Below are 20,166 nucleotides of genomic sequence, written 5' to 3' on the forward strand. Positions count from 1 at the left end.
AGTGTGACTGTAAAATACCCCGTAGCTCCACTGACTGCAAGTAATATGCCTGTCGGGAATTAAAGACTTCATGCTCATTAGGAAGTCTGCTTTACCACGTAAGTTGCATTTGGTAACATACGGAGCTCGAGGCTTATTTTGTAAACCTAAAAGCAATGAATGTAATCTTGGTGCGAGCTAGGCGTGATGGCAAACAGGCATAGAGGTAACTGTTTGGAGTAAATGACCTATTAATATTTCTTGCTAGAGCTGGGAAGTGTTCTGAACCTAAGTTTTTTTTCCCGAATATTGGCTGCTTTGAGGGTTTCTTTATAGCACTTCCTTGGGTGTGCTCACACTGAAGTGTACAGTCAGGCTGTGCTGGTGTCGGGCTGAGCTGGCAAAAATACCGGTGAGGATCTGAGAGCTGAAAACCTGTCCTCAGGGTGACACAGGACCAGAGGGAATTAACCCAAGGCTTTTGTAGTGCCCCTGCTTCCTTACAGCGCTGCATCCTTGTCTTGTTTTGCTGTGCCCTATTAACATACCTCTGTACCTCTGGACAAGGGCCTGGACTGGCCTTGTGGGTTGGACTATTGAGATCAAGTCTAAAGAAGCCCCAAGGCTTGACTTTTGGGACAGCAGCTGTGCAAACTGTAGTTGAACCAATACTTACAACTATTACTAGAGAGCAGCAAGCGTGCAATAGCACAAGGGCAAGTCTGAAGCAGGTGAGCGTGCTGTATTTATATAACTCTAACCTCTTATGTTACGAGGAGAGAACAAAGCCACTGATTGCATGTTGTTACTGCAAGAAACATCAGTAGGAGGGTGTTAAGTATTCCTCTGCATTGCTTCTAGTCGGCTTATGGGAGCTCTAGGGAGGCTACAGGCTGGAGCTGGTTTAGTACACCTGTACTAGGGGCTGGGCCGGTCACTGTAAATACCTGAATTTACACTTACGAACATACTGATGATTAATTGGACATTTCCATGCTCCAATTTGATTCCTGTACCAACAGCAGGGATGCTGCTTGATGTATGAGCCTGTTACTTCAGTGTCCTGCAGTGTCTTTTAGAATGATTTTTCTAACTCAGATGGATGTGGGGGTAAAGCCTCCAAAGATAGCAGGATTTTCCTAAAAAGTGATGAGAATTATCGCTTGGGTCCACTTTTCACTTGCTTCGTTGTTTGCTTCCTAATGTCATTAGCAATTTTTCTGTTCCCATTTTAATGGGGATGGAAAAACAGGGTGCATTCTGTCCTCGAAGTGCACCCAAAAATGGGCTTTTTTCTCTGTAATGTGTCTTAGTTGTGCTGGTTTTCTTGATGTTTTATGTGCTAATGCTGCTTTTCAACAGGGTAATCTTTATTCCTTTGAGCTGAAGCTTGGTGTCATTTTCAAAATGTGTTCTTCTCATCCAGTGCATTACACTCTTTCTCTAAGCTGCCTGCGAGCTCAGCAGCACCAGCCTGCCTTCCCAGGAACACACGGGACTTTCTTAAACCCAAATCCAACACAGTGTTTTCTTACAGGGACTGAAGTCGTGCCTCCTTTCTGGATGTGTTCAGCGGCTTGTGCTGATACTGTTAGGCCTTTGCCATGCTAGTAAGTGAGATGACAGCCAAGTCCCTCTCTGAGCCTTGGTGAAAGTGGAATATACTTCCTACAACTTAAGCCCCGAACTAAGAATTTCTATATTTGTGTACATACTATTTTAAAGTGTAACATAACCGTGTCTCTCTTCTCCATGCTGCTAGGGATGAGGGGAGACTCGTACTTCTTTGGCATGAGAGGCCTCGGCCACTACGGCTGCATCCCGGAGGATGGAGGACACTTCTTGCTCTACTCTATCAACGGCGACAACGACTTAAAGAGGTGCTTTACAGAAGAAGATTTCCACGAAATACTTGACTTCAACGATCTCCCGAATTCTCTCTTTGCTTGTAATGTTCACCAGTCGGTGTTTGAAAGCGAGGACAGTAAGGTACTGTGCCAGTTTCTGTACTTTTGGTAGAAGAGAAACATACGACTTGTGTGATGTTTGTGTTGGTTGCAGTTTCAAGGGAACAGAAATGAGATAATCTGTCATGTGCAAAGAAACTGGATTGCATATGAGTTTTTTTTTTCAGGTGGGCAACAATGCTCTACTATGATCTTTGTTGATTTCAAGAGCCTAAAAGCCCTTTTGCCAACTACAGGGAACAAAAATGTTTTTCTCCCGTTCAGGTTTGCAGAATACTGAAATGTGGGTGCATGTCTCCATAGCAACTGTAGTCGCAGTCATGATGGAGGTGGCAAAGTTAAACACATGAAAGCAGGTTCCTCTTGCTTGCTTGACGCATACCGCTGCAACGGGAGGCTGCCTTACCTGTGTTTTCTCAAAGGTTTTAAGTTTTATCTTGCCTGAAAGACCAAAAATGAGTGCTAGTGGAACAAAGAAAAGAGGAACTGCATGAGACTATTTTCCAACTCTGCAATTAGCCTAAAAGAGAATGGCTGAAACAATATATGCTTCTTGAATTAAAAACAAACAAACAAAAAACAACAACAACAACAAAAAAAAACCCACATTGTGCAGGATGCCTTTTAGGTCATGTTTCTAAGCTTGGAATCCTTCCTGATAGAGATGTCAGGAATATCAAACTGGCATTATTGTCTGATTAAGTCAGGGCTAATAATTAGTCCAGAATATTTAATTTGGACACAAGCAGGTGGCAGTGAGGATGAGTTTTGGCTGGAACTGGCTGATAAAACTACGGATTTGCTGGGATGGATGCAAAGCCAGGAAGGACGAGAGGCCTTTGTAATAGCAAGAAATTACCACATGAAAGGAAAACAGAACAGGACTTCTAGGGAGGCAGGCTTTCTGTTAGAGATGCTGGAAGTGCTATTTGTTGAGGCTAGGCAAGTGCCATTGTTTGCAGTGTTTTGGTTTCTTTTTTTAGATGCTTTTGTATTCCATAGTGATGTCTTGTGTATGTTTGAGTAACGCAGATGAAAAGGGAGTAAAAGTTGAGATACAATCATTTTGTGTAGTGCTGTGGTACTTACACATTTTTTAAAAGTCCTACACTCTAAACTGCAGTCTTGGAAAACAGCACATCCGTTTATTCTGTTGCAGTCCTCTTGCTCATAAGCACCATACGTTTATGTTGTGCCATTTTGTGAAATTTAACAAACCAGTAAACATTTTCCACTTTAGTAAAGTTCATTATGCTTATTTTAGAGGTTTGGGAATGCCTTCCTAGGTATTTCTGACTTTAAAAGGCTCTGAAAGTACAGTTTCAAAGGAAGACGACACAAAAGCCTGCCTAGAACTAGAGAATCTCTCTTGCCCCTGCAGAGATTCTGTTCCCACGTGCTTCTGAGCTTTCCCTCTTTTTGAGGGCTGCGTTCTGGTGGTGGCTTAGTTAGAAAATGGGATGGGAGATTATGTAAGTACGTGGGATGGCAATCCCCGTGGACTTGCAGGACTTAAGGATTTGTCTTAAGGACAGCAGCTGGGTTGTGGAGGTGTCCCCTGTTCCGTGTCCGTAAACTGTCCGTCGGTGACGTGGATCGAACGGCTCTGTTTGCAGGTAAGTAGTTACTCTGCTAAGTCTATATTTAGATGGGATTACCTCAGGTTTCTCATTAAATACAAGGACCTGGGGAGCTGATTATGACTTTTATTATTCCTGTAGAACAAATACTTGCGTTCCCAGTTGATTTGTACTCATAATCCTTTCTATTATTAACTGTTGCTACAGGATAAGGGCACGCATGATTTCAATAGGAAATATTGTAAGTTACAAAGTTAAACATTTAAAAATCTCAAACAATCACAATTAATAAATACTGCTAACGATTTATATCATTAATTATATATTGATCCAACTAATACACAGTGGTACACTAACTCTTACTGCTGTAGTTTGCTCTTTTAAAAGAACGTACTACAGTAATTATTAAATCTGCAGGAGATTTTTTTTTTTTACCCACTTTGCAGAAAGTGAAGTTTTTGCAGTATCTTTGACTATATGTACTTGGAGGAAAAAAGATATTTGAATGGTTCAGCAGCTGCAAGTTAGCTTGAAGAGAAACTTGTCGGTATGAATGGCTATTTTGATTTGGCGTGCAAACTTGCTGCACAAACAAAGCTTAAATATATAAGCTTCTGAGCAGCAATAGTCATGTAAAGGATTCACACTGACAGCTTTAACACTGCGTTACCTGAAGTGTTACAGAAGCCGAGCTGTCAAATTGAAGCTTTTAACACACAAATAATCAAGCAAGAGGCTTGCTAAAGTGTTTCAAAGTGAGTGCCTTAAATATTTTTGTTTTAATTTGAAGGCATTTAACTACTCTGTGTCACATCCAGGGTGAATTCCAGTTTGTGCTTGGGACAGCCTTGAGGGAACTTGGCTGCACGTACACCTGTGCTGTGGATAAGCCGATTTGCTTCATCTGCCCTTAGCATGCCTTGTATCAGGTGCACCCTTTCAGCAATGCCATGGGGTTGTAAGGTGCTTGTTAGGAAGCCTCATGTCCTGCCTGTGCACGGGGATGCTGGCAACTGAAGGCATCTTCGTCCTCTGACCGTGAGGAGTTCTCCCAGCAGTGTCAGGCCAGGCTCGAGTCTTTTCCTGGTTGGCACCTTCAGGTCTCTGCCTGAACAGAGGGACTCTTTTAGACCTGTATTCTTGGCAAAAAATCTCAACTAGGGTCTAGGGAGTGCCTTGGACAGCTGGGTTGGTGATATGGGTATTTGAGGGTTTACACGGGGTGGCATAGCAGCTTCAGTGCGCTAACAGCTCCCTACGGCTGAAGGAAGGCTGTTATTTTTTTATTTATCCCCATAAACAGCTTTCTTCTTCTTAAAGTCAAATTGTATGTTCTTCACAATGTGATTAGAAAATGCTGTGCTTTTTAGGTAGGTTTTAAGGCAAAACAAAGGCCTGAAGAATTAAATTAACGGGGCTTTTGCAAAGCTGGGATCAAATTTGTCTGTGTCCCCGTCATTGTCTTGTATTCTTTATTTGTTTTGGCATATAACCAGTTAGTGGAAGGGGTGGGTTTTGTTTATTTTGGAGCTTACAGCACTGCTCTGCTCGGGTCACAGAAGTCTTTATTTTGAAAGAAATTAAAAATAAAATTACTCCTAAATCCTGGGATTTGTCGCATGTCTCTAGGGGGAAAAACTGGTGGGACTCGTTATGTTAGCAAGGTATGGCAAAATTGAGACTGTTATTTTTGGCTGACAGAGGGACTGCGGGGAGGTGCTGCTGCTTTTATCTTTCCAGATAACCCAGTCGTGAAGAGCCAAAGGGCACGGCTCTGCTCCTGAGGGTGGAAATGCGTTCATTTAACTGTTAATTGCAACGTGCAGCCCCTGGGCTTTCCAGATAATAACAAAAGCACAGCGAAGAAAGTGTTAAACGTACATCACTGTGTTGTAAAACCGTCCCTTTGTAACTCCTGTACTGTGACTGTAACCTCCTCCAGGCTGAAACCGGTAAGCACGCTGTCAAAGTGAGGCATCTTTGGCTCTGTAAGATGCTGCAATGCCCTGGGAGATGCTTACTCAGATATGTCACTATTAGAATATGCTTACATGAGGGACAGATGCGTTTCCTTGGGTTGTTTAGAGGCTGCAGGCTCTTCTTTTCTCACTGTTTTGGTTCAAGCTGGAAGCAGCACCTTACTAAAGCCAAGAGTTACTCGGATAAAGAATGATTAATCAGTTTCCAAGCAACTTAGTTATGGTGGAGCTGCCTAGGAAATGAGAGCCAAAGTCCGTAAGTGCTTTGTCTTGCCAGTTTAATTAAAATCAATAAGAGGGATCATTACTATTATTATTTTTCTCCATTAAAAAAAAAAAAAAACATGGCCAAATGTGCCCAATTCTGGGCTCCCCACTGTGAAAGAGACGCGGACTTATCATGGGGAGCACAGCAAAGGGCAGGTAAGATTTGCAGCACCTCTCCCACGGGGAGATGCTGACAGCTGGGACTCTGCTGGAGCAGAGGAGGCTCCGGGGCAGCTCCCCCATGGCCGTCAGGACCCGCAGGGAGGTGCGGAGAGGCCGGAGCCGGGCTCTGCTCGGCGGTGCCCAGGGCCAGGCCCAGAGGCCCCGGGCCCAGCCTGGAGCCCCGGCGGCTCCCCCTGCCCCTCAGGCAGCACTGCTGGGCCGGGCGGGTGCCGGAGCCCTGGCACAGGCTGCCCCGAGAGGGGCCGGGGGCTGCTCCTTGGAGAGCTCCCCGAGCCCAGGGACATGGGGCTGGGCCCCCCAGCCATGCTGCGATTCTGTGCGTTGAAGCGATGAGCTGTCATGCCTTTATTCTCCTGATGGGATGGGTTGGTGTGTTAATGCACGGCTGGGGAGTGAAGGTGATAAAAATGTGTTTCCTGAACTGTGAGCTTAGTTTGACTTTTCTACTCCCTTTCCCCCCACTCCACTAAGTCAATGAAAACAGTAGTCCTACTTTAATGGAAGGACTTTATAATAAAAACAGCTACTGTTTTCATGAGGGATTCTTTCCTGTTACAGCTTTACTGACATCTATTGGATGACTTCCTGATTTTCCTACAGCAGCCTGCATTAGACTCCCTTTGATTTTGCTTTAGCTTATTGAGCTCGGGCCTTGCGGAGGATTTAAGGTTATCTCAAGTGCGTGCCGGAAAACCTGTCCGAGGATGATGCTTTACAAGGGCTCTGGCTTGGGGAGCTACGTTCCTCTGTTCTTGCATTCAGCTTTCTCAACCAAGCAGGTCTTCGTGCTCCTACGACTGTGTTTACAGCGCAGTAAAAGGCGTTGGACAGCTCAGTGGCCTGCTGTGTTGTCTTTAACTTTTATGTGTTACTCCTGGAACAGAAACTTCCTCCTGATGCTTTCTGACTCTGGAGCATGCAGTGAAACGGGTCCGCCTGTTCAGTGCTCCTTCTAAACAAAGTGGAGCCGGCGTGTCTGCTGCCATGCATGAGATGTTTCTTTGGTTCCCTTTTCCTACAGGCTAATTTGGGATGATGCTGTCGGAGGCAGGCTTTGTTTCTGCAGGGGGAGACTTTCTCCTCTGGCCTTTGCTTTAAAAATCTAGATTGTGAAGTCTGAACCTCTTTGGCCATATTACATCACTGAAGCCTCTAGGTGTTGAGTCATCATTGTATTTGGAGGGTGGCACGCTTCTTTTTATTCTAATATTAGTATTCAAGCCTGGCCCCAGTGGAAAGTCACCCTAGCAAGATGAAGTCACCGCTCCAAGGCTGGAATGGAATGCAGCCTTCGTTCTGCCTTCCTGGTACACTTGCTGTTGCTTTGTTTTACTTTCAGTTTTTCTACCTTTTAAGGTGGCTGTCTGCTGATACAATAACGTTATCAGAAGGTGCCACTTGATGCAGGCTGGAGCTTGTGCTGTGGTATCTCTACTTCGTTTTGTTCTGCTATGGACAGGGGATGAGTGTTACTCCCTATCATTCTGTATAAAAGACAAAACCCTTAAATATACACTGTACGTGCATCCAGTAATAATAAAAATAAACACAGCTTGCACCGAAAGGCTGCAGAAGCAGTGTCCTTCGTGACTCACAGCTGCCCTCTAGGAGTCATGTCTTCCCCTCTTCTCTGGCAAGTGGTTTACAGACATCTAAGAGCAATTTTTGTGTGTTTTTTTTTTTTTTTTCTGGTATGATCACAGAAGCAGTGATTGGCAGGTCTGTCTTGGAGCTGGCTCTGGTCTGACATGGGGCAGCTGCTGGGCTCTGCTCACGGAGACCCCCTTCCTGCAGCCCCTCGCTACCAGGCCCTTGCCACCCAAACCCAGTGCATTAAAACATTGTCCCTCGTTCTGCCTGTGGGAGGTATGCAGAATAAAACAACTCATTTCCAATGGCATTTGTCATTTACTGTGTAATTCATCTAATTCATCTCAAATCCGTCCTCTGTGATCCATACCTGCGCATTACAGTATTTCAGCTAAAAAGATTTACAGGCTTTTTTGTTCTGCAGCTGAGGTCCCGTCCAATTTATATGCTGGAGTGACAGTCTTTAATCACTCAGTCGTGCGATAAAAGTGCTTTCCTCAGTGTGGCTGAATCGGTGTTCATCGTTCGTAAATCTTCCTCAGTTAACTTTTTGGGGTGCAGCTGCTGGACCTTTTAGTCAGTTGTGGTGACTGACAGAACGGGATGCTGGCGTAACAGCTCCTGGGTGCACCTCTTGTTTCTGTGTCTTACTCACAGCTCGGTAGTGAGTACTGTCGAGGAGCTCAACGTGAGGGTGGACGTACTCCGCAGTATGAACCGTCTGAACAGGACTGCTGCTAAGATCCCAAAACTGGCTGGTACCCCCTAGGACCACAGAACCACAGCAAGAGCAAGGTGCTGAGGTTTTACTGGAGACAGGGCAACAGGGAGGTTGGCATTTGGGGATCTAAGACATGTTCGTTCTAATTCGGGCAAAGAAAATGAATTAATTGCTCTGATCAGAGTGCCTTGCTTATTCAGTATTTTCACATGTATTTATAAGGGTGTTATTCAAAACTGCTCTTGTTGCTGTTAAGAGCTGCATTTTGAGTGAGTTGTCTTACATATTTATACGTGTATATAGGGTCTGACACCAGTCTTTGCAGTGATCTGCAGAATTTCTAATGGAACTCTAAGGAGTCATTAGCCTGGTCTGGTTTGGGCATTCCTTCCTCTCCCTTCCCTCTCAGGTGGGTCTGCCTTGTGCAGGCTTCAGCGTTTCTATTTTTCTGGAGCACTGCATCAGCTTCCTGATTTGGTAGCCTTCAAAGAAGCATAAAGGGCATACTGAGACTGCGTGGGTACAGCAGCATGGCCAGGCTCAATCTGGGCATGTGCACTGTTCTTCTCATGGCAGCAGGAGGTATATTTGGCCAAAATTATCCTGTTGACATCCAGGAATTAGCAAGCTCCATATATTCCTCAATTCGACAAATGTTTAATTCCTACTCCCAGAAATGTTCTTTTAAAAATAAATGAATAAAATATAAGCAGTGAATATTTCATATAAGCCGTGAGTATTTCTGGGCCCGAAATGCCTGTAACGTGGATGCTGTCTAACAATTCAGCTCGTGCTTGGGGTTGTTTTCCCATCTGTGCTCAGGGTGCCTGGGAGCACAAATGCCCTTGCTTCAATGGGAGAACGTGCCTGGCACGAGCCCAACTGGGCTAAAGGTGGGAGACCCTATTTGCTGCTGTTGAAATCTGGAGCAGTGCTTCAAAGCATCTAGCTATACTGGTTGTTTGTAAATCACTAAAATAAACTGATTAATGTTCTTTCCAGAGCCCATAATATGGTGGTTGCTGTCTGCTTTTTAAATTTGGAAACGTACTTTTCTCCTTAAAAGCAGCTATGGAAAAATTCTTCTAGTATCAGCTTTTTGTGGTCATGCTCTACCCTGCAGCCTAGAGGGTTATCTCAAGAAACCAGGGGGGTGGGAAATCTTTCATGGGAAAGGACCATTCAGGGGACTTTTAAAAAAAAAAAAAAAAAAAAAAATTATTATTTTCTTATCCATTCCTCTAAAATATTCAGAATTTTAAGTAATGAGACATGTTCAGGTAGCCGTTGGTAAATTCATGCTAAGGGTTAGGAGGACCTGCTCTTGTGTCATGAGAAAACATGGATAGTGAGAGCCACAGGGAGCTGCAAGGTCTCATCTGTAAGGCAGTAATTCTTTACAATTATTCCCATTCTTTACAATTCCATTCTTTACAATTATTCCCATTTTAACTACTCCTTTCACTCACACAATGGACGCTGTAGGATAAACCGTGGGTAGGTCTGATCCAGATATCCCTAAACACCGAACAAATGTAGATTAAGATTCCACTTTGCAGTTGTCTGTCTCCTCTAATAGGTTGAACTAAATTCCTGCACTCAGATGCCTTTTGATCTCTGAGGAAGCCGAGGTCTGGCCTGGAGCACTGAGGCCAGTGTGCCTTTCTCTTAACCTGCTACCAGCACTGGCCAGGATGGGAGTTCAGCCAAGGACATCGGCTGACAGAGAAGGTTTTCTTGTAGGTTTTATATTCCTTCTGATTATCCCATGCAAAAACGTGTGAGACTTTGTGTGTACATGGAATGCAGTCTTTTTTCCTGAGGATTATAGCAGGATGTGTTGCTTTCTGGGATGATGAGCAAGAGAAGCTAGCAGCAATCTCTCCATGTGATTTTGTTGTTTCATATTTACCAAGTTTGAGAGGGTTTGATATATTATAACCGGTGCTATTCTTGACCTGCTTTACTCCTGCTTTTTTCCCTTTTCCCTCAGCTGGCATTCTGAGGTGCAGCATGTTTTTTTATAAAGCCAGGAAGATGGATGCCAGGCTGCACTAGTTGTAGTAAAACAGCAGTAATTTCCACAGGAACTTCCTTACACCTAATTGAAACTTATGTCGGCACAGAGTGTGGTAAAGAACCGAGTCAACCTTTCTGGTATCTACTGATGCAAGAGCTGCATCTTTCAAGGAAAAAGCTGCCTTGCTGTAGTTCATAGTAAACTCCTTCGTTTGTTCCACTAAGCAGGTCTTAACCACTGACACCTGCTAATAATAAAAAACAATTTTGCCCCTCTCCCTCTAGCAAACTGTCATTTTGAAGTCAACGAAAACCTGTTTTTCTAGCTGATAGTAATCAAAAAGTGCAGTAAAGCCACCCTAATGTGGTTAGGGCAGCAGCTGTTCCTTATTTTAATGCCATCAGAGGGTCTAATCCATCCACAAGTTCAGATATCAGTTTTCTGGCCCAAGGAAAAGGCTTCTAAATGAAGGTCAGCCTTTATTACCAATGCATGAAGGCATTGCATTCAAAGAAGCTACGTTCTGGCTTAATCGCATTCAAAACAGTAAATTTACAATTGTGATTACCGGTTACTTAAGGGAATTTCTCAAATGTTTCATACAAAATAAATGTTAAGGACACTGCACCAGAGGTTGTTTAATAAATCAAATAATGCTTAATAGAGGTTGAAAAAAAATGCCTGAAAGGGAACGTAGTCTTGAAAAGTCAGAGAGATCCTAGAAGGTGAATTTGGGTAACGCAAGGTGCAACAGAGAGCCAGCAGCTTTCAGACTACAGCCTTGCTTAAGACAAATTTCACAATAGATCTGAGCAGAGAGGTGAGAGATCGAATTCCGAGTTGAATCAAGGTGAAAGGAATTATCAGTTACTTCTGCGCATTTCAAAACATGTCTTCTGTGCCAGATCACTTCGTATTTCTTTCAGGTTGCTGGAAGTTAGAGCGTTCGCTGCCTTAGTGCGGGGATTTCTCTGTGGCTGTTCTCAGATCAGATCCTCAGGCAGTGTGAACTGTAACAGATCCGCTGATAAGCTGCACCGTTCTGTCAGCTGAGGATTTTGTTCCACTTCTCAGTTTCCTGTGCGGTATGAGTGCATGAATGGTGTTAAAAATGAAGTATCTTGCACTTTTTTTTTTATTGTCTTGCTTTAACGTGATTACTTTTAACGACGTAGGTTCTCTCGCTATAATTTGATTGTGTTTTATAGACACTTTACCCTGCTTGGATTACGTGACTTCTGTAGTGGGCTTTGAAACTTAATACGGAAGCAGAGGAGTTGCAAATATGGTAGCTGCAATGTGTACGTCTCCGAGGGATAAGAGAAACCTTTTCCATGCAACAGAGACTAATGAGCTGGAAGTTTAGATGACAGTAGGATGGAAAAAAGAAATTATGATATCCCTGGCAATAGAGTAATGAAGGCATCTATTACATAGCAGCAGGGTGGATTCGACTCGGGGTATGTGTTGGTTTTTAATTGACTTTGCAATTAGCCTAAAAAGCATAAAGAGATTGTCAGACCACTTCACGCGGTCATTTAGAAATGTTGCATTTAATGTTCTTGTAACGAGTATTATGGAGAAGTCTGATAGTTTCTCCTGCATTTTGAGCGGCTTTCGAGGGAAGAACAAAACCAATAAACCCCAGAAGATGCTGAGGAAGTGAGGTGCCTGCCCCTTTCTGAATGGGAGATGGCCCTGTTTTTAAGGCATTTAATTTGGGAACAGAGTTTTGTGTGCCATGGGGCTGACTTCTAAAAGCCGTGGTAAGCGTCAAGCAGTCCATGTCCTTTCTGTCTTCATTCTTCATGACTCTTCAAAATGCTGTTAGTGTGTGCCTGTAGTATCCCTGACTGAACTGCAGTCAGTTTGCTCAGAGGATCAGCAGCTACCTGTTCCCTTCACATCGACTCTGGTGGTATTTCACGTGGTTCAAACAGTGTTAGGTTGTGCCGTAGGGCTATCTGCATCAGCCTTCTGCCAGTTTGGAAACTAATGTTATTTTTGTTTGGTTTTCCAGTTCATGGGACTTCATACAGAAACTGAGAGCCTTGACGTAGCGCAGGCACTAGTTGTGAGGCTAGCTCCTTTGCCATTTTGAATGCACTTAATGTACTCCAGCAAGTGCTGCTTTCTTTTGGCACTAGCTGTTTTCACTTTCTTGCCTTTACAAAGCTTTCAGGTGCATTCTCCTAAGAACTTGTGTTTAACAAGCAAAGAGAAAATTTGGACCGCATAGTGATATATGCTTGTGTAAGTAACTTCCAGACCCGTTCTGTTCATACCTGCTAGTGATGCAGTTCCTCCAAATAAATGTGAGCGGCTGCTTCTCACTGTCTGACTTAAAGGCTTCGGTCATGGACAGTTCCAAATTCCTTTAATGTCTGCTGCTGACGACAGAAACAGCGGAAATATATCACGGAGCAGCGTTCTGCTGTCCTCCTTCCTGTCTCCTGTAAATCCCCTTATCTCTTACAAATCTTCCTTGTTACTACAGCCAGTTCGCTTCAGGTATTGCTCAAACGTAGTGCCTGCTCTACCTGCTGTGTGTGCTGTGATGTAGCTGCTTCTGATACGAGCACTCTAATTGCTCCTACTTGTTATTTTCATTACTGATAGTCTTAATCTATCACTCTTGCAGTTTGATAACTGATTTTTTTTCCTGACCCCTTGCTCTTTTATGACTTAAATATAACCAATGTGCCAAGCCATGTGTATGTATTCAAGTTGAGAAGTTTTTGTGGAGGTAGCTGCCACTGAAGCAGAGTTCAGATGATCTGTTCAAAACCCTATTGCACTACAGTCTGCCTGTTCCAAACAGAACGATCTGATTGACGTGCAGTGGCAATGAAAGCAACCGTTTAAAATAGCTTGTGCAAACTGTTTGTTTGCCTTGGATGTATCTAATTCAGGTCTGAGAATCAAATCCTTATCTGGTGTTTGTGGTAATTTTAAGCCAGAGATTCCTTACCAGTACCTTTAGTGAATGTAGTACAAAATAAGACGAGATTTTTCTGCGAAACTTCCATTCCCAGAATAATCCTGTACGTTCCAGCCCATTCCTTCCCCCCTAGCAGAAACTTGCACGGATCTGCACGTGGAATGAGAAGCATTCCTCCATGAAAAACAGAGCACAGCTACTTTCTGGCAGTGTATCTGACAGGGAGTGCGGGCTGAATGCAGACATCAGCAGACACTGGAACCTCAGAATTCCTCATAAGCTGAAAGTCATGTGAGGAGAGTGACTGTTGTAGGATTTCCTGCTTCTTGTATGTACTGCAAATATGCAATAGAGAGTTTCTGGATAGGCTGATCTCCTTGAAGTATTTGGTAGCTACCTTACTTTTCCTTCTACTCTATTAACAGTTATTGCCCTCCCTACTTTACTTTGCTTTTGAAGGACCTTCAGCTATCCTTTATCTGCTTTCTTGTAGCATATAGACTGCTGTTAACACCAAGCCTCTAAAACATGGGTTGCTTTGGTATCTGACACTGATTTTTTTTTTTTTTTTAGGAAAAACTTCAAATTCTGGTTAATTCTGTGATTGTGTGATTCTGTAATACCTTTTTTTTTTTTTTGAGCTCTGTGGTGCACCTGAATCTCATTTATGTTGTTTTCTTTTTGCAGTCACATCTTTGGCATGTGGGATAAGGTTAGGGGAGAGAAGATTTGAACGTAGGATTCTCACACAGATCCACTGTGTCTAAAAAAACAATTAAAACCCACCAATATCATGTAATTCAGGGTGAAAATCATGAATGTGAAAAGCGCTGTTCCACTTCTTCCTTCTGATCTCCACTTGCAGTGATTCACCTTGATAGCGAAGGTAATCTACACAGTTATCAATTAAGTTTATTCACACGGTATAAAGGAAAATCCTGGCTGGGGCAACAGAAAACCCTGCTCTGCCTGTGAACGCTTAGCCGTGTGAGAGCTGAGGGACATCCGCAGAGGTGTGCTCTGGCCTGACGGAGCGCCAGGGGTGCCATCTGCTGTCTCCTGCTTGTACCGCATGGCTCTTCAGCTCTGCGAAGGAGGGAGGATAAAGATAACACACACTAGTTTAAGGCATACAGGTTTAAATACCCTGCCACTTGAGCATCAAATGCAAAATATATTTTAATCCCTGCTGGTTTTGTGCAATACAAACAGCAGTGTTCACCCTAAATACAGTTGAGTTTCCTTTCAGCCTTTGAAAATAACTTTACAGAGTAATTTTTATCATCATCAGGGCTTTTTTGCAGTGTTTTGCTCCTGTTTAATGCAGATTCAAATTTTGCAGTGCATTGTGGCTCGTTATCTGAGCTCAGCTTCCAGCCGTGCACCTTTTTTATCTTGCTTATCAACTTTTTCACATATTTCTGAACTGTTTCCTTACTCCACTTGCTAGATTTCATCTGTAATTTCCTGTATATAGCTAGGAAGTGAAACAATGAAATTATTTATTGTGCTTGCTTGTAAATCTGGTAAAACAGATTCTGTTTTACTAGGGAAAAATACCAGCAGTGCTGCAAGGTAAGGCTGTGTAAATAGTTGGCTATATCAGATTTAGTAATAAAATTGAGAGAAGGGGCAAACTTGACAAGTACAATTTAACTAGACACTAGAGTAATTTATGGCATATTCATTAGATCAGTTCTAAAGGGGAAAATCTGTTTTGTCTTCCTTGTCATAGTTTTCTTCAGAGTTTAAATTGATGTATTACTTTGGGTCGCTCAAGTGAATGTCAGTAAGTCTCTACCAAGAAGAAATTTGATCCTAATAAGCATGAAAGTGCAATATCTAATGCTGTAGTCCTAGGCTGTGTTGCTGCTGTAAATCAAATAACGTTCTGGCACAGCTTCCAGCGCTGTAATGTGAGATAATCTTTTCAACTGAATTGTTAAAATGGTCCATGACGTGCTTTTGGCTGAGGACAAATAGTACTGTCCCTTACAACTTCCAGGGATGGCCTGGGAGTCTGCAGAGGCCCAGGGATCATTCTCCATAGCTGTTTCAGAAGGTAAGAGTAAACTTTCTTTGAAATTATTTAGATGTCAGTTAATAGGGTAGGGTTCAGTTACTGAGATCAGCCTCACTTTGTGCTTATTGGTACAGGAGCTCCATTTGAGGTCAGGATGGGGCCTTCATTCCTGGCCTGAACAATGATGTGGGTTCTTATATGCCTCAAGTCCTGTCCTCAGACCTGTGTTGTAGTCTTGGACTTACATTGCAGCCTTTCCTGTCCTCTCTCTGGCCCCGTCTTCTGCTGCTCCTGACTCCCTGGGTAGATCCATGCCTTTTTCCGTTGCTTGCTGAGGTGGATGCTGTGCCTAGCACCCTGCCTGTCCTGTTTGGATGCTGTAGGATCGGACCCTGGTCCCTGAGGGCACTGCCTGTGCTGCAGTCACCCTCTGCTTCCAGCTCATTCTCCTCCAGGGGCACCTCTTCTCTTGCTGCTCCCTGACGGTTGGCCTCAGGAATTGGGAATGAGCCTTGGCACCACTTAATTTGCTTCTTGGGGAAGTAGCTCTGGTGTCCTGATACCAGCTTAAGCCTGCTGGATTAGTTGAGATTTCTCATGTGATATGTTGGGATCACATGATTGAACATATGGTCGGGGGTTAGCTGGTTACTCATGGAAGTCCTGCATGTGAAATAGGGGCAATCATTCTAGAAACGCCTAATAGAGGAGGAAGAACGCCTTTTAAAGAGTTGTGCAAAATCAAAGCCTGGGTGCGCCTTCCTTACGAGCCCCTAAAGTAAATGATGGTTACTCCAGAGGCTCTTGGAAGAGCTGAATGCAGAATACAAAGGCAGGTCCTGATGTGAGGGGGTACAACTTGGATCTTGGTGGCCATCAGTGTCAGAGATGATGTAGTCACGGTGCTTTACCAGTGTCTGCACCCACGTGCAGCAAGTGGGCAGCAATGTGTTGAACTTGAAGCACAGGGAAATAAAAAAAAAAAAAAAAAAAAGGGTGTTGGGAGAAGCTTATAAACTTTATTTCTCCTGTTACCTGATCTTTCAAACCACAGTAGGAAATATGGCATCCATAGAGCAGAATAATATTTGAAAGCCTTGGAATGACACTATCAGCACCTCTGCATTTCCTACCCAGAGTTCTGTGCATCTTGCAAAACACTTAAAAGTCAGAGTTTTTCTCCTTCCTTAAAGGACAAAAGCAAAACATTTGGAAGCCTTTAACCCCAAAATGGTTTCCATTGATTTCTCATCCTGGCATCCCTCTAAGTACTTGGGATAGATGCTTGCATGCTTGGTTAGAAAGGTTAGAAAAAACATCTGAAGTGGGAAGTCACATGGTTCCTTTCCCTTTGCTTTTTTCCTCTTTCTGTTTGCTTTCCTTTAGACAACAGCTTCACTTCTGCTGGGTTGTAAACTCAGAGGGTGCTGCTGCATGCATGTTCTGTTATTTCATACTGTAGGTCCTAATTTTCAAATTACCTTACCTTTAACTAGAACATGCCTCTAGGAAAATGACATTTATTTTTTAAAAACCTCTTTGTGCAAGTTACTGTGATATCTCAAGTTTTGAGTGTCCATTAAACTTATGGGGCATTTCAGACAGTTTATACAGTTGCTTCTGCTTGAATAAAATCACTGCCAGCTTGGACATTGCAGCTGAGCTGAAGCTGTGCTGAAGCTGCTGAGCAAAAGCTGAGTAGGAATTATCTGCAGGGTTTGCACAGAACATTTTATACAACTGGAATTTAAGTGCTCTGCAGTGCTGAAGGCAGTCTTCCAAAAAGCAAGTATTGATATAAGCACCACGGGAAACCGATTGCTTCTTAGTGCTTTATATTAATAAATAGCTTTTAATACTTCTTAATTGTCTGCTGAGCTCAGAATCCTAATGTGTTTTTAAATATCCAGTGTTTCATCTCTGTGTGTATATTCCTCACATTTTCATATTTGCTCAAGACTTTATGGGTCTCCTACTGTGACAGCTAACTTTTGATGAAATAGCTTCTCTGTTCTACTGACACCAGTGAGCTGGATCTAGAAGTCTGAGGATTTTTAAACAAACACTTAATACAGGGTTATGTTCTTCTTTCTGGAGTTAACAGGTTTCCAGTGCTTAAATAAATCTTGTTCTTCTAACCTGAGATGAATGGCTGGTATTTGGTAGTGGATTCCTTCAGAATAGGTTGATAATGCCTGGAAAGAAGATGCCTGGATTGTGCTGGAAGGGTTCAGAACCTGGCCCTTAGGAGTGGCGGTGAAAAAAAAAAATAAAAATACATAAATAAAAAAGACCTCCGGTACAGAAATTACTCGGAACAAAGGCAAAACCTTTTCCTGGACACTTTGCTTTGCTGTCCTCATGTGCTCCTGAAGGTGTCAATAAGGAGCATGTGATTTCTAAGAAAGCATATCAACCCTCTGCCCCCCTTGAGTCTGCAAGATTAAATTTCTTTTGCTTTTGTGCCCAGGAACATGGCTGTAGTAGACTGGGGTAGTTTCAGTCTCTCTGTAAAACTAGCACTTTATGTTCCTGTGGTGGTTTTACCCAGCTGGGCAGCTGAGTTCCACGGTAGCTGCTCTCTCACTGCCCTTCCTTGAAGGGAAAGGGGGAGAAAATATGATGGAAAGGGCTCAAGGGTTGAGATAAGGACAGGGACATCGCTCAACAGTTATCATGGGTAACACAGACTCACCAGTGGGAGATTAATGTAATTTATTGCCTATCACGAGGGGACTAGAGCAGTGAGAAACTAAAAACAAACTAAAACCACTTTCCCTGCATCCACCCTCTTCCACTTCTTCCCCCAAGTGGCACAGGGGAAGGGAAATGGGGGCTGTGGTCTGTCCCCAAGGCTGCTTTCCCTCTGCTGCTCCCTCACGCTCCCTCTCTGCCCCTGCTCCCCGTGGGGTCCCTCCCACGGGATGCCGTCCTTCCCAAACTGAGCCTGCTGGGGCTGCCCACAGGCAGCAGCTCTTCAACAACTGCTCCCACACGGCTCCGTACCACGGGGTCCATCCCCCAGGAGCAAACTGCTCCAGCACGGGGCCCCCACGGGCGGCAGCTCCCCCCAGACCCCCTGCTCCTGCCTGGGCTTATCTAACACGGGGCAGCTGCTGGATTCTTGTCACAGAGGCCACCCCTGCAGCCTCCCGCTACCAAAACCTGACCGCACAAACCCACTGCATACATAAGCAGTGAGTTCTGTACAGCCTAGGAAAAAATACAGTAGCTTATTTTTATGAGGGGAAACTTTTTGTTTCTCAACATTGGTAGAATGAATGTGAGCTTTTATTTCACTTTCAGGATGTGTTTTCCCTTTCACTGCTGGAATCCCTGGTCTGTCTAAATAGACTCACCAGAAGGTGGAGATGAGGACCTTTTGAAAAGCTTGGAAAGGAAGCATGGGAGCTTTTCCCTTCTTACTGGTACTTTAAATTCTCCACTTGAAATATGCCAGTAACTCAAACCATATATTGTATTCAGCTAGCTGTATGAGTTTGGTTCTTCATACTGGCTGATACAAGGGTATTTCTACCTGCACCTATAAATAATCTTGGATACATATTAAGTGAAAAATCCTTAGTAGATAGTTTGGAGTCCATGCTGTGGGGAGAAAACATAAATGAACAATTGCAGACCTGTCTGGGGCTTGGGACCCAGCTTCACAGGTTTATCTTTCTATCCTGGCTGGTTGCTTCATCTGTGTATCAGAGGGCTCCCTTACTGTCCCTAGTGTGCCAGGGATGTTGTTAGGGTAAATGCATCGCAAGGATTATTTAAGGCACTTAACATACTGTTGTGGTTTAACCCGGCTGGCAGCTAAACACCACACAGCCGTTCGCTCACCCTCCCCCCTCCCTCTCTGGGATGGGGGAGAGAAACGGGAAAGTGAAGCCGGTGAGTTGAGATAAAGACAGTTTATTAAGACAGGAATATAATAATAACAATAATAATAATAATAGTGGTAATGATAATAGTATTAACAATAATAATGTGTAAGAAAACAAGTGATGCACAATGGAATTGCTCACCACCCGCTGACCGAAGCCCAGCCTATCCCCGAGCAGCCGGCCCCCCACCCCGGCCAGCCACCCCTATATATTGTTTAGCATGACGTCAGATGGTATGGAATACCCCTTTGGCCAGTTTGGGTCAGCTGTCCTGGGTCTGTCCCCTCCCAGCTCCTGCTGCACCCCCAGCCTGCTCGCTGGCAGGACAGAGCGAGAAGCCGAAAAGTCCTTGGCCTGGTGTAAACACTGCTCTGCAACAATTAAAACATCAGCATGTTATCAGCGCTCTTCTCATCCTAATCCAAAACATAGCACCCTACCAGCTACTATGAGCTACTTAACTCTGTCCTAACTGGAACCAGGACACATACCGTGCTACTACAAGTAGCTCATGAATGTTGCTTTTTTTTATTATATATTTTTTCCTTTTAAACAGGGAGCGGTGGAAGAAATCCTGTTGCATTAAGACAGTTGGAATCAGATCCACATTTGTGCATGCTTGTTGTCTTATTTCACAGTCTTTTTGAAGTATGTAGGATCACTTGGAAAGCAAGGTGCTGCATAAGATGGATAAAGTAACAGCCTGGCTTAGACAAATGGGATCAGCTAAAATAGGCAGTGGTAAATGATTTATTTAAATTTATCGTGTGTTTGGAACAAAATGGAAAGATTGAGTACTTCTGCTCTTCAGAGACCAGCCGTGGTAAGGAGACTGGGTTTTGTTTGAAATAACTTAATAAAATTCTAGTTTTGATTCTTTGCATCTCCCGCTTCCAACTTAGAGGTATATTACTTGCGTCCTCTCCACTATATTGGGGGAGTGATGTGGGGGGTGTTCCATGCATCCTGAAATATTTGAATACATCAGTAGCTAGAATATATTGAGTATAAAAATATATACAT

At 43.6% G+C, this 20,166-nt stretch overlaps 1 protein-coding gene across 2 annotated transcripts in view; it reads left to right on the top strand.

Annotated features, from left to right (window-relative positions):
* RCAN2 (regulator of calcineurin 2) overlaps positions 1-20,166 on the top strand; it is an 81,846-nt gene that overhangs the window by 5,787 nt on the left and 55,893 nt on the right. Inside the window, exons 1-2 of one of the 2 annotated variants that reach the window (XM_013184514.3) lie at positions 1,517-1,589; positions 1,742-1,968. In XM_013184514.3, the coding sequence (XP_013039968.1) occupies positions 1,744-1,968 (225 nt within the window). In that variant the 5' untranslated portion in view covers positions 1,517-1,589; positions 1,742-1,743. Of the gene's footprint in view, positions 1-1,516; positions 1,590-1,741; positions 1,969-20,166 lie in introns of those variants that run through there. The other variant, XM_048065772.2, reaches the window with a different exon arrangement.

This window comes from Anser cygnoides, chromosome 3, assembly GCF_040182565.1.
Source record: "Anser cygnoides isolate HZ-2024a breed goose chromosome 3, Taihu_goose_T2T_genome, whole genome shotgun sequence".
Taxonomy (NCBI): Eukaryota; Metazoa; Chordata; class Aves; order Anseriformes; family Anatidae; genus Anser; species Anser cygnoides.